Consider the following 15,025-nt stretch of genomic DNA (forward strand, 5'->3'; position numbering starts at 1 on the left):
ATCCACTGTGGTCTCCACAGCCCCAGCTCCTGACTCACCACTCTCCACCTCCTGTGATACCGTGTTGAGGCTGCACCGATGTCTCTGCAACCTTTCTCCCTCTTCTGGTTGGAGTGAGTTCCAGGATTAGAGACACCAGGTGTCCTATCTAGTTAGGTTGTTGGTGGCGTTGATCTTGTTGGAACCTGTTGGACGTTAGGTCTGGGTGCCACATGGACCTATTTTGACCGGTACGATGCCACAGTTGGTATTATTTTCCTGCGGGACCTCAGCGAGTTCCCACAAGCTCAGCACATGCGCAGTTCACTGTTGTCCCCTGCAGTCCCAAAGCTATTGCCACAGTGCGCAAAATGGCGCCTGAGTGCTACCACTACAGTTCTTGATCTGCTGGCCGTCAGATCCGAGGGCTACTCAGACTTGCCCCGGATGGAACCCGTAGAATGCCACGTCGTTGCAGTTCACCGAGTCAGAAATGAGCTCACTCCCTCTCAGAGCATGCTCAGTCCTTTCCCTTGCCCTTTCCTCCTTACGCAAAATGGCACCCAATTCAGCTCTAGGAGGCTGACTGGGCTGTGAAATTCACTCTTCTCGCCCTGCCTGAGATTTACTGCTCTGTCTCTGCTCCTGGTCAAATCAAATGAACCAGCAGGACAGACAGTTCCCCGTCTGGGTTCACCTCCTAAGCTCCCAGTGAAAGTCCCTTCCCACCTGGTTGCTGGTGGAGTTCAGGTTACTGGTGCAGTTCAGATCGCCATGCTGGAGTATCAGTCACTGCAACACCACACTGCTGTGCCCGCTGCTTTCCTGTGTCTGTCAGTCTCCAGGTACCCCTCTGCTGTTGTTCTGTCCTTTCCTATTTCCTGAAATATGTCCTCTCTGCTTCATCCTGATTAACTGTTTCTCCGTCCTTTTAAACGTGTCCTTACCCTATTCCGCCATCTTGATTCTCAGAATGCAAGTTCTGAACCACATCCTGTGACTTTTACATTGACATTTCAATTATTAGTTTATATACAACAGGGTTCTATACACCTTAAAATGGCTATAGATTACTATTCAGCTGTCTCATGTCTATTTTAATTTAGTATTTAGCAGTTTATAGCATTGAAGCATGATTTTGCTGAACTGGCTGTTTTTTGGGCAGTCTAACTCTATAACTCTAACAAGACATATGTCAACAGTTTAGGTGAACAGTTTTAGGAGGGGTGTGCAGAGAAATCTTCAATAACCCAGTGAGGAGTAACTAATCTTTATGTCCTTACCCAGTGAGTTATAAGTGCATCCCCGCTGACTGTTTCCTGCCTGTTTCTAAGCTTTCCTTGTTGTTCTCTATCTATTCTAGGTTTTTTATTTGTTTGTTTTGAGGGGTTTATGGAGTGATCCTGATGGTCATTACAAGAGAGGGTGGGGACTCAAAGTCAGAACCAGGCAAGGACCAGAAAAAGCTCCTCTCCCTAGTCCCAAAGGAAGTTTACTGTTCTTTTGTTTCTGCAGACTGCTCAGTGCTCCTGGTTGTCATTCTGATGACCTTGGATCCTGCAAGACAGGATTTGGGCTTCTTCCATCCCATGTAGTAGATCAAATGGGGGTGGGTGACCTCAGAGTTCTCGGCCTCCGAAGGCACTCCAATTCCCTGTGGTCTCCTTGGCAATTGGGATGTAGTCCTCGGTGCTAGTACTGATAGTCCTTGGTGAGGATCTGGGAGTCTTCAGGGTTGGAATACAAGCCTCCTCCTGTCTGCCTGCTCCACTCTGGGGTCCCCCCCTGCTCTGTGCATATTACCTGATTTCCCCCATATGCCTTTGTAGTTTTGCCATTGTCTAATGCTGATTCGAGTGTGTTGTCTATGAGTTACCAGTTAGGATCTTGATAGGTTATACTTCCTGTCTTCCTCACACCTTCTAGGCTGATGTAAGATTTCTCTGCTCTCCCTCCCCATTTTGAGTAGCATAGGGCCTTACAAGTGTATTAGGTTTTACAATTCTTTGATGTAGATCAGAAGCAGTCTGACTCATATCGATTCTTGGTTCATTGGTTACTTCACAATATCTTATTGCATGAGATACAGGCTTTTTGGGGTTGAAATAATATTACTGTTTTTTGAATTGACATCATTTCATAACAGCCACATCAATAACAACAACACCAACAACAAATTATATAACTTCACATACATGTCTATTTCTGGGTGCTATTAAGATTTTTTTTTAAAAAAATATCTATTGTATATATTGCAAAGGAAATTGTAGAGAGGCAGAGACAGATAGAAGCAGATCTTCCATCCACTTCTCTATTTCCCAAATGGTAGCAATGGCATGGCTGGGGCTGGGCCAGGCTGAAGCCAGGAGTCAGAAACTCCATCTGTTTCTCTCACATGGGTGCCAAGGGCCCAAGAACCTGGGTCATTGTCTGCTGTCTTCCCTGCTGTAAGAGCAGGGAGATGGATGTGAAGTAGAACATCTGGCACTGAAACTGCCATTTGAATACAGGATACTGGCTTTACTGGTGGTGGCTTATCACACTGTACCACAATGCCAACCCCTGCCAAAACACATTTAAGAAAATATTTATTTATTCTTATCCACTTGAAAGGGTGAGAGAGAGGTTGGAGAGGGAGAATGAGCTTCCATGTGCTGATTCACTTTCCCCAAATGCCCCCATCAGCCAGGGCTGAGCCTGGCAGCAGCCAGGAGTCAGGAATTCTACTGAGGCTCCTACTTGAATGGCAGGAACCTAAGTACTTGAGCTGTTACCTGCTGCTTCTTATGCGGATTAACAGGGAACTGGATGGGGAGCAGAGTATCTATCTACTCTCTTTATTTGACAGGTGCAGAAAGTGAGTTCTAGAGAAAATTACTGCTCACAGTAACATAGCTGACTGACAGGCTTGCTAGCAATAGGGCTACACCTGGTCTACTATGAACTCAATTCTTTTTTCCATTACACATAATATTTTGGTGACTCTAACACTGAAGAACTGTGCTTAACATAGAAGAAAGAACTATAGTATTCACTCTTTTATTGAATATCTCTGATTTTATGAAATTGTTCAGTTTATGAAACTTTGTTGTTTTGTTTAGCTGAAGGGAAAATCCAACTGCAAGGTCAAAAGGAGCAAATTTTCATTTAAATTATCCTTGCAAAAAAACATTTTAAGTTGGCTTCATATTTTCACTTCTGTTATCACTACCAGACTAGGTCAGAGGAGTGCCATACAGTCCTCCGCCCTCCACGCACAAAAGCCCTCTGGGTTTTTATCTCAGCTCCCTGAAGTTACTCACAGATTGGCTAATGGTTGCTGAATACATATTTGTTTGCCTACTTAATCCAATAGTTAATTACTAAGAAAACAGTCAACTCTTAGGAGCCCTGCACTTAATATATCTCATTTGCATTTAAATTATTTTGTAACCTAAAAGGAAGTAGGCAGGAAGCAGCAAATTAGAGCTTGACCTTATTTCTAGAGAGCTTTGAACCTTAAGTCTAGGTCATTTTTTGGGACTTTCGGGCGTAATAAAGTGAAGTATTACTTAATGCAGATACCAAGATCCCAACAGTGTGATGTATAGAAAGAAGCTTATGCAATTAGAAGCAGAGGAGAGCAGTGTAACCTGTCTCTTACAGCATAATGAGGTCAGCATCCATTTCCTGGAGACTACACCTTGGGCCGTCCCACTTCTATCCCTTCAAATTTCAGTGCCAAGTACACAGAATAATCTGTATGCTCACCAGTACCTCATCTAATGAAGTGTAAAACTTGAGGGTTTCTCCTACTCTAAGTATCTGAAATGGCTTTTTGACAATTAGGCTCCACACTATCTCTCCATTCCCAACCCTACCCCACTCCCAAGCCATAATTTATTGAGCAATCTGGAGTCCCTTGGCAATGGTGCTGGGTGAAAATCTGATTAATGCATCCAATGAACTCAGTAGTGAAACCATTGTCTCCTGAAGTCTTTAACTTGAAGGTGTAATAGGCTATTTAGATAATATCTGTGCTTGCGTGTGGAACAACTCAAGTTGTTCTTCATTCTAGGTAAATGGAATGTGATGGATGACTTAAATACTACCTACCCAAACACCTTGAAGTCATTTGCCACAAATTTATCCTGGACTGGGAGGGACCTCAGTCATTTCTGTTCCAGTTAGAGATGCATGCATGAGATCCTTGTGTCACTGAGGAAAGAGCCGCATGCTGGGTAGCCATGGTGTTCATGACACAGGTGTGTGTTGCAAGTGTGGGCGGGCCCCTATATCCTGCTGTGTATATATAGGACTCCTCATTAACCAGATGGTACGGATGCTGGAAAGGCCTGAGCACAATGAATGATCTAACCTGGGCTGTGGGAGGTGATTAGGAGATGCTGGATGGGGAGCAAAGCAGGCACATGGCCAAGGGAGTTTAAACAGGAGTTTACAGTGTTAGAGACAGGCTTGCTGTGATCACAGACGTATCTTTGGCTGTAGCACTATCTTAACTAACCTCCCTCCCCCCAACACACACACACACACACACACACACACACACACACACACACGCGCGCGCCCTTGCATGTGCGAGGGCAGTTCTAAGGGTCACGTAACTCTGTGCCCAAGGGAAATTCAGGGATTTTGGAGCAGAAAATTTGTGGGACACAGAAAGAATATTTTCTGAGACAGTTTCATGCAACTACATGCACTTAGAGGGTTTTGTTTTTGTTTATTTTTACAATGGACATGGTTTGTTCACAGTTGAGGCTGAACAATCTATTCAACTTGATTTGCTTGATTTGCTCTTGAGGGTCCAGAAACTTTCTAATGCCTTTGTGTAGGAATTCATGTTGATTTTGGCAGGGAGATGATATCTCTTGTCAAAATCCCTCCAAAGATCTGCTACCCCAATACATTCTGCAGTCACTGGTTAGAGGCCAAAGGAAGCCAGTCTTTACAACTGTGACATGAGGGATCCTGAAGAGGTCATTCCACCTAGCAGACACCAGCTCATTCATAGCTCTCCACTCTTCCTAGCTTCTATGTTCCTCTCAGTTGGCTCAAGGCACACTGCCTCCCCTGTACCAAAGACTAATGGCCAGACCATCTCAAGTTCTTGGGATCAGCTCCAACAACAGTCTCTATCCAATATCTGCCTTGTAAGTGCACCTCTGATGATATCCCTTGAACAAACCCATATTCAGACAGAGAGCAAATGATCCACACAAATGAAAGGACACAACAGATCTCCCAAATGTGGTAGGCAGTGGCATAGCTGATGACTTCTATTTTCATGAGCAGTTAGGAGAAAACAGTGGATAGGAATTAGAGACCTGATTTCAAGCTCACATTTTACACTGGCCAAGTGTGTGCACTGACTCATTTGCCTTTGTGCAGTTATTTCAGTTTCCTAATCTTTACAATGGAGAAGCTGGCCTAGATTCCAGAGGCCTCTCTGGCTGAGGAGTACACCAGCCATGGCCTGTGGAAGCAGATGAACCAGGTGTTTGTGCCCCTGTCATTTGTGTCAGAGAGCCAGATGAAGCTCCTGTCAGCAGAGAGAAATTCAAATACAACTGGTCTCTTATTAGAAGATTCTTTCTTTTTTCAAAGATTTATTTACTTGTTTGAAAGCAGTTATGGAGAGAGGCAAGGAGAGATAAAGATCTTCTGCTGGTTCACTCCCCAAATGGCCTCAAAGACCGGAGCTGAGTCAGGCCAAGGTCAGGGACAGCTCTCCAACATAAATGACAGGGGCCCATATACCTAACTCATCTTCTTCTGCTTTCCCCTTGCCAATGGCAAGGAGCTAGGTTGAAAGTGGAGGAATTGAGATGGGAACGGCCATCCATACAGGACGCAGGTGCTGTAGGCAGCAGTTTTATCTGCTAGACCACAATGTCAGCATCTAATATTGAAATCCTTTGTAGATGAACAGTGACAGCATCTGGATATAGGAAGCTTAATGTTGTTGTAGCCACAGTGCATTTCCTACTCACTCTGGGGAAAAGAGCTGCTCTGTGAGTCAAACTGCATCTGCCTGGGCACTAATGACACCCTTGGGCCTGGGAAATATCCCTGTAATGACCTCTAGCACCTTAAAAACCACCTTTGGGGAACTATAAATTATTGATATAGTTAGATGCACACTAATTTATATTGTAATAGGAATATTTTTGTTAGAGTTGCTACTGGCTGAGGAGTGTGACCAAAGTGGTGCCTATCATCATTTCAAATAATGATTTGAAGGTAGATTTGGGTCTGTCCAATTGTGGTAGATCATATAACTCTATATTATGTTATAGATCCATGATACTTATAGTTACATTGCATAGCATTTAGATACTATCTCAAGGAATCAGAGATTCCATGGAAGAATAGCTTTTCACATATCTTTTTATATAATATCTATGATAGTAATTCAATTATAACATAGATATCCATAATCTCAGTAACAGGTATTATGAAGAGATTACACCAGTTATGGAGAGGTAACACCAGTTCAGGGTTCCTCAACAAATGAAGCACATATGAGCAACCTGCATGTCATTCATCTTTCCTTCCTGCACATTCACAATGACATCAGGAATATCAAAGCCACAGAGGTCTCATAGTAAAACAAATTTTAGTTAACTTTGTGTCCCCCAAATTTATCTGGTAATAGAATGATTTATGTACAATGCCTAGCAACATCCTAAACAAACAAGGCTCAAAGAAACCCAGACTTGATACAGCTAAACAAGGTCAGCTATTGATTTGGAAGCAATTAATAGATTCCCTGGTAAGTCAGTAACTTGTTACATTATGAACCAATGCAATGTGTCCACACACACACACACATATAGATACACACATCTATCTCATAGATGTATAACATATAACATAGTGCATAAGTGAAAAATTTAGATGAATCATTTATAATAAAGCTGTTATCAAATATTATCTCCTATTAGATATTTTCATCTGTTACAGGTGAGTTACCTAAACATTCACTACCAGCCCTGTTAGCTGGTAACCTCCAATCTTCATTTTCCAATGATTTAAAGTGGTTTCCTTTTCCAGAACCTTTGGACAAGGCCTGGAGTGATGGCTCAATGGCTAAATCCTCACCTTGAAAGCTCTGGGATCCCATATAGATGCAGTTTCTGTTCCACTGCTCCACTTTCCAAACAGCTTCCTGCTTGTGGCCTGGGAATGCGGTTCTATAGTCTACCAAAGCCTTGGGACCCTGTACCCACATGGGAGACCTAAAACAAACTCCTGGCTCCTGTCATGGGATTGGCTCAGCTCCAGCCATTGCAACCATTTAAGAAGTGAACCAGAAGACTGAAGATCTTTCTGTATCTCCTTCTTGCTTTAACTCTTTCCTATAAAAATAATTAAATCTTTAAAAAAAAAAAAAAAGGACCTTTGTACAGGCTCCCAAGAACCATGCCTCACCTTCTGATATTCTTCCCTGCCAACTTATTCAAGGACATCTCAGCCTCCTTAATCTGAAGATACTCTTTTGGAGACAGTCTGCTTCTTGGCCCGAGTGGTCCAAGCTATGCCTTACTCATAGTTTCTTACAACTTACGATGCCCTCATAAATATAAGGCCAGCAATATTGCTACTCTGCTGCACAAACAGCCACAATCTCACAGCAATTCAAAATAAATATTGATATTTACATCACATAAAACTGTCATTTCATCATAAGATCAAGTATATTTATGAAAATAGAACACTAAAATATCAATAATCTTTTCATTGTATACCACTTAATTTTCAACAGTCATTCAGACAATGCCTCCAGAAGACAGTTTCCTTGATAACTGTATTTTGCCAAAATTTTGCAGTTTCTTGACTTAAGGGTAGTCTCCCCAGACAAGGAACCAGAATTACATTTTGGTCTGAAAGGTAGCAAGGAAAGACAGAAAGGAAGGATAGGGCTGGGCCTGGGGCAAGAGTTCCTGCCTTGTTTTTCTTTGAGGGAGCAAGCAGTAATGAGTCCCTGTGAGGGTTGATGTTTTCTGTGGGAGGGCTTGGACAGATAGTGTGGAAAAGATGGATCTAGGAGCGAACATGGTAGCTCAATAGGCTAATAATCCACCTGCAAGCTCTGGCATCCTATATAGTGTCAGTTCATGTTCCAGCTGCACCACTTTCAATCTGGCTCCTTACTTATGGCCTGGGAATGTAGCAAGGATGGCCCAAGTTCTTGGGACCCTGCACCCACATGGGAAGCCTGAAAGAAGCACCTGGCTTCAGATCAGCTCAGATCCTGCTGTTGTAGCCATTTGGGAAGTGAACCAGCAGATGAAAGGCCTTTCTGTCTCTCCCTCTCTCTCTGTAACACTACTTTCCATATAAAAATAAATAAATCTAAAAAAAAAATAGAAAAGAGAATACAGATGATGGTCAGCTGTGATGAATTTAAACATGTAAAGAAAGCTGACATCCTCTTTCCAAATTTACAGTAATTTTTATAATGAGAATGCTTAGAAAACAGAAAGGAGGTGGAAGTGAAGACACAAATAAAACAACCCTTTCACAAAGGTAGATAAGCACTATATTAAATTAGTGCCTAAACAAAATCTGAAATTTAAACATAGCTTAGGGTAATGCCCTATGGCTAGTGACTGCTTTATCTATGATTACCTTCCTTGCAAGAAAATAAAAGTCTAAGCAAGTAGTTTTCAGGCCTTTTAAGTTCAAAGGTAAGTAACATTAAAAAAAAAATTGTTAAATGATTCAAATAACTTAAATTTTTTTCCCTAAAATGGTGTTATGGTGGGCAGGTGGCACAATCATTAAGGAACAGGTTAAGACTCCCTCATTCTAAAGGGGAAAATCTGCTTCAAGTCCTTGTTCTGTTTTAATCAAATTTCCTGTTAAGGCACAATGTATCTCTGACAACAATGTGAGAAATTCGGATGGACTTTCTGGCTCTTGGCTTTGGCCCCGTCTAGCTCAGCTGTTGTGAGCATCTAGGGAATCAACAAGTGGACAATCTCTCTCTCTCTTTGAGTTTTTACACACACACACACAAACACACACACACACACACACAAATGTAAATGAACTCTTAAAATGAATTTCAGAATACCATTTATTACAGATGAAGTGCTGTTGCCAGCCATATCTGTATATACTGGTTACATGCCGTACCCAAAATGGCGCCGGCCAGAGAGGCTAGATCTTGGTGCCTGGTGGATAGTCACGTAGCTTTGGCAGTACCACGCACGCGCCTAACGCATGCGCAGTGAGCTGCGGCGCGGCAGGCACGTAAACACTGGGACTGACGAATCCAGTCGCCCAGAACCCTGCGTAATCATGACGCCGACCTATCATCGGCGGAGGCGGGGCCAGACAGCACATAAGAGTAGAAGCCTGCCGGGATTCACGCTTCCTTCCTCATGTTAGTGTGCACAATAAATTTTACCGCAGGAGACTTCACACGCGTCTGCGTCTTATTGCTGGGCGGTAAGACACGTGGGCGCGACAAAGTGCCCCTTATCCAAAATTTCTGGAAGCATTAGTATTAAGGATTTTTGTTTTCCACCATGGGGAGAATATTTGTAAATGCATAGTAAGATGTCTTGTGGATAGAGGCCAAGTTTAAAGACAAAATTTATTTAAGGTTTCATGCACATCTTATATACACTGCCTGAAGATCATATTATACAATATTTTTTTTCAGTGTGCCTATGTGTTTTGATTGTGATCCAACCCATCAGGTCAGATATGGAATTTTCCACTTTTGACATCATGTCAAGGCTCAAAGTTTTGGATTTTGGAGCATTTGGATTTAGCATTTTCAGTTTAAGAATGCTCAACCTGTATAATCATTGTTTTGTTACGTTTTTTTTTTCCTAGAAAGATTCTCACATTCTCACAATCACATTCACATTCTTGAACTTGAATACATTCAGATTTTTGAAATCTTAGATATGTAGTAATTCTTCTCATTTTGTCAGAGTCACTTTGTCCCTCACTGGTTTACAGTTTTAGTGTTTTGGAGCACCAGGAAAAAAACCTCTGAAACATGTCCAAGATCGTATTGTTTTGTCTTCTGTGAGAAACTCATGTTCGTGGTATTAGCTACATTACAACATAAAAATACCTCTGTCAGACAATATTATTTATTGAATCATCTAGGCAGTGGATGAGAGAAAATAAAGTTCTGATCCCTGCCCTAATGTCCTAGGAGGATAATGAATACAATGTGCCCTGATCCTTCAGAGATAAATATTTATTGATAAATATTTACAGATACAGTACAAAGGGAATACTTGAGCCCTGAGAACATGTGGGGGGTGTAGTCAGAAAAGGGCAGCTTGCATCACAGAGCACTCCTGCTCCTTTTTAGGCAACAGGGAGCTGAAGCAGAGCAGTCAGAGAACATGGAGGCGGCTGGCTGTGCCTGCCTTTGGACTCAGACACCTCTTCCTGCTTGACTCCTGTGTCCAGTGGCATTGTCTGAGGGGGCAGCTCCTGGGCTGTGGGCCACAGGACCTGACCAGACAGCCTCCTCCTGCCTGCTCAGTGGTGGCTGCAGTGGCAATCAGCACCAGAGAGCTGACCACACCCACCACTCAGCAAACCTTTTAGGGTTCCACCATAGGAGAATTTCTAGTGATTTTCAGAGAGGAGGCACGGCTGGCAGGTGTCCTCAAATTTGATGATTTGCTTCTCAATAAGTCTGGTTCTTACAAGTTTGTCCCTAGCTCTACTTATCTGATTTCAAGCATGTCTAAAAGAGCTAGGTCTTCAGTGTGGTTGGGTTTATAACCTGGTTTCTTTTCTCAGTACAGGAAATATATGTTCCTTTTCTTGGAGGAATTGATCACTTTTATCCTACCTTTTGACCTGAAAATATTTTTGTGTTTCCCTCCCCACCTTTCTTACTAATTTCAGTGTGCTATTTCATGGAATGATTGGTAGCTACTGAAGAGAGTTCATGGGAAAAAGAGTATATTGTGCTATCATCCAAATAAAAGATTATTAGACTATCAAAAATGGGATTAGATAAGAAAATAAGGGAGAAAAGAGACTAAAATATAGTCAATATATAACTTAGGACTGTTGGATGCATTGACAGAAAATCAAGTGAAATGGACTTAACAATAAGGAGAATGCATTATCTATGGACTGACTAACTCAGAGAAACACAAAGTGGGGAGCAGGCAGCCACAGCACTGGGCCTGAACACAGTCAGCAGGCTCTGAGTTTGGTCAGCAGTCCACTTCAGGGCTGAAGAACAATGTTCAGATGTAGTGATGCAGCTGTTCCCAGGGGCCCGCACGCATGGTGCAGGGGGTAGAGCAGGAAGTAAACAGGGTAGTAAACCAACCAGAAACATTCATCTCATGGAAGAAGGAGTGAAGAAACAAGACAGCAAGGGGAAATGGCTTGTCAGATTTCATAAATATTTAGAAAGAATCAAGATCCATTTTAAGGGTCAAGTACTCACCCCCCCTCTTAAGGAAAAACTTATTTGTGAAATCATAGGAAACTTTCAACAAGTGACGACTTGCTAAATACACAGCCTACTATGCAATGTTTAATTACTAACACTCATCACATTCTACAAAGCGCCTCCCTGGGTTCTGGGCTCTGGGGAAGGCGAGGTGAACAATGGGTTCCTACCTGCAAAATTTTACACTTTAACAAGTTGCAGAACATGAAGCAAACTATGGTCATTAGGTCAGGTGAACATAAAGACCCACCGCGGGTTAAAAAACAAATCGTGAAGTCATGTTGTCATTATTTCCTCTAGAAAATAACTGGTAGTCTTTTAGATATAATGCTGAATGTGATCCATCATCACAATTCTCTCTATATACTAGGTTTATATGTAATTAAAGATATCCTCAATCACTTCCTGCACACTCACCACATCCATCTGGTGACAGTAAAGATTCTGAACTCAAATTTTTTCCTCGTGTTTTCTGCTCGACTTTTCTGGAAAGACCAAATAAGGAAAGCAGATAGGTTAATTTTTCTGTCATATAAGTATACTTTCATTTAATTATTATATTAGGTTTGAAGCAACCAGAGAAGTAGGCAAGTTTTGGGGGAGGGGTGCCGGCAGGTGGCGCTGGTCTTCTCCCAGCAATTAAAATGTTTTGGTTTCAGTCAAGCAAGCATCCCTTAGGATTTAGGGCAACTACGCGAGGTCCGGTTCAAGGGACGTAGCTTGTGCCATATTTAAGTGCCGACTCCATGAAGTCATATGTTTCCAGCTCCTCTACTCCAACTTTTGTCCTTGACCCCTCCGGCCTCATTTCCCCAAGCCAAATCCACCATCAGGGACTACCAAGTTTTGAGTAGGGGAGTGGGAAGGGAAGAAAGCCTTGGAGAGCTGGAGGAAGAGCCTGCCTGCCCTGTCAGATCCTCCCTGACCCCTGCCGTGCCAGCCTTGGCCTGGGCATGCTCTGTTGGGAATTCGAAGGCAGAAACATGACATCCTTGCTAGCCTATAGATCTGGGAGTGCCCACGGCCCGTAGGGGACACGGAGAAGGCCAGGCACGAGGACCCTCGCATGGTGTCTAGAGTCCTTCTGGCTTCTCTGGGCACCACAATTCCGGGCTCACATGGCCATGCCCAGCCCCTCTTCCTCCTGTGTCAGTTCATGCTGTCCACCCTAAAAAGGACCATGAGGTTGTCAGTCCCTCCTTCCTGCGTCTGTATGGCAATTCTCTCTGGCCACTCAACCACCAGTTATTGTTGGCAACGGAGTCTAGCCCCGGAAACACTCTCTCATGGAGTGGGAGCCCAAGGCCCAGGGGTTGCCCTTCGAACCCAGCTGCACCTCCGACTGAGGGGCTGCCCCCGCTAAGTGTTTCAACTTCTTCCTTAGCCCGACAGGAACCATTTCCCCCCCGCCCACGACCTGCTGGATCCAGGCAACAACGACTGCTTAGACCAGCCTCCACGGCAGGCTGTGGGGGCTGACCCCTCTCCTGAGAAACTCGGGGGGCACTCTGGCTCAGTCAGAGCTGGGGGAACTGAGACGACAGGGTCCCGTCGCACTCACTAATTACCTTGCCTTCGTTTCCTCAAAGCGTCCCCACTCGCTTTTAAACCTCGTGTCCCCCTCCGCCCACCTCCACCGTAGTAAGCCTGGTGGGCTCCCAATTCAAAGCCACCTCCCCGAATACAAGTCCAGCCGCCTGGTTCCCCGCGGCCGGGCGGCGGGGAGCGGAGCGGGCGGCGCGGGGCCGGAGGGAGGAGCAGGCGGGAGCTGGCGCGGAGGGAGCGCCGCCGCGAGGAGGGCGCTGAGGCGAGGAGGCACATGCGCGCTGCCGCCGCCGCACTCGGCGGCTTCCCGGGCTCAGGCTGCCTTCAAGGCTGAGCTGCTGCGGCCGCCTCTCGTCCGCCCCCTCAGCCGCGCGCCTGCCGCAGCCTCCTCCCTTCCAGTCGGCGTCTTTCTAGGGGAGCACTGCGAAGACTCGGCTGGGAACTGCCGTCCTCCCGGCCTGAGGAAACGCTGCGACCCCCCCCGCAGGAGAGCGGCAGGGCGGGGTGTGGGGGGGGCGCGCGCGGGAGAAGATGGCGACGCCGGGAGGCGAACCCCAACCTTTCGTCCCTGCCCTCTCGGTGGCTACCTTGCACCCTCATCATCACCCTCACCCTCACCACCACCACCACCACCACCACCAGCATGGAGGTACCGGAGCTGGCGGCGGCACTGGCGGCAGTGGCGGCGCCGGCAGCGGCGGCTTCAACCTGCCCTTGAACCGGGGTCTGGAGCGCGCGCTGGAGGAGGCGGTCAACTCCGGGGGCTTGAACCTCAGTGCCAGGAAACTGAAGGAATTTCCCAGGACCGCGGCCCCGGGCCACGACCTTTCGGACACGGTGCAGGCAGGTGAGAGAAAGGGGCCCGGCAGCAGGCAGTGGCTATAGGTGTCTTTGGTCTGATTCGCTATCGCGCCGGGCCCGACGCGCGGCCACCGGTCTGAGATTGGCCTCGCTGGGGGTCCACCAGCACCAGCTGTCCCGAGAGAGCGCGTGGGCGCGGGAGAAGCGGGCGGGGCAGAAAGGCTCGCGTGGCCCTCCCTTGTCTGGTGGCGGGAGGCTCGGTGCGGGGGTGGAAAGGGGCGCGTCCGCGAGCGCGCGGGTTCCCGGTTCTCCACCCAGCCGGTGGCGGCGGCGCAGTGGGGAAGTGACCCCAAGGGCCGGGACTTCCAGACAGGCGTGTATGCCGGGTGCAAGTGGGAAGTTTGGGGCTGCCGCTCCGGGTCTGGGCACCCGGGTGCAGGCAGTCGCGGCCGCGCCTCAGAGCATATCAAACCCGGTTGGCAACCAGGCTTCGCAGGTTCTAATGGGGAAACCAGACAAAGGTGGCGCGCCCCGGATGACCCCAGGGCATCGGTCCTGAGCTGCAGGGGACCCGTTCGGCGCCTACAGCGAGCGAGCTGCCGGGCAATGGGTGCCGCCTGCGAGAGGGTGCCCAAGACGGCCTCTTTCTGCGCCTGGACGAGTGGGCAGCTCCGCCTCGGCCACGGCTTGGGAAGGCGAAGGTTGCTTCGCTCCCTGCATTCGTTTACCGCCCACGCTGTATGGGTCCTCCGGGGAAGGGCTACCTGGTGCCCTGTAAGCCGATCTTTGCGGGGGCTCCGGAGGACTCTGCGAGGCGTATGAAAAGAGAAGTAATTAAAGCGAGCCGGTTTTCCTTGCGTGAGCCCGGCAAGTTGTAACTCGCGCCAATAGGCAGCCAGCTTTTTCAAGTTATGTCATGTGTTGACATATTGAGATGTCTGCTTTCTCTTTGGTAGCTGCCGTGGTAGGATCTGGATCCATAAACAGGAAGGAGGGTGCTGGTGGAACAGGCCTGGGGATGTGGGCAGAACTGACTTGGTTTCCTCCAACTGTCTGGTTTAGCTCCCTGGGGAATGGGAGTGGGGAAGGTTTGCATCCTGGCAAGCACCCAGCCTGTCCTACCGCGTTGGTGCCTGGTACATTGAAGTCACTGTCATCTCCTTGCTTGTACTTGCTAGCCCACAGTCGGGCCTCTTGGATCCTGGCTGTTTGGGGCCTCCCCTTGGAGAGGGTGAGGCTAGGTGGCAG

At 46.4% G+C, this 15,025-nt stretch overlaps 1 protein-coding gene across 3 annotated transcripts in view; it reads left to right on the top strand.

Annotated features, from left to right (window-relative positions):
• Positions 1–13,274: 13,274 nt before the first annotated feature.
• The window catches only part of LRCH1 (leucine rich repeats and calponin homology domain containing 1), a 184,930-nt gene continuing 183,179 nt past the window's right edge, over positions 13,275–15,025 (top strand). For all 3 annotated transcript variants that reach the window (XM_040991405.1, XM_040991403.1, XM_040991404.1), the window contains exon 1: positions 13,275–13,823. In XM_040991405.1, coding sequence (XP_040847339.1) covers positions 13,508–13,823 — 316 coding nt within the window. In that variant the 5' untranslated portion in view covers positions 13,275–13,507. The remainder of the gene's footprint in view (positions 13,824–15,025) is intronic.

Source organism: Ochotona curzoniae, unplaced genomic scaffold (assembly GCF_017591425.1).
Source record: "Ochotona curzoniae isolate NIBS_2020 unplaced genomic scaffold, NIBS_Ocur_1.0 contig_64, whole genome shotgun sequence".
In the NCBI taxonomy this organism is placed as follows: Eukaryota; Metazoa; Chordata; class Mammalia; order Lagomorpha; family Ochotonidae; genus Ochotona; species Ochotona curzoniae.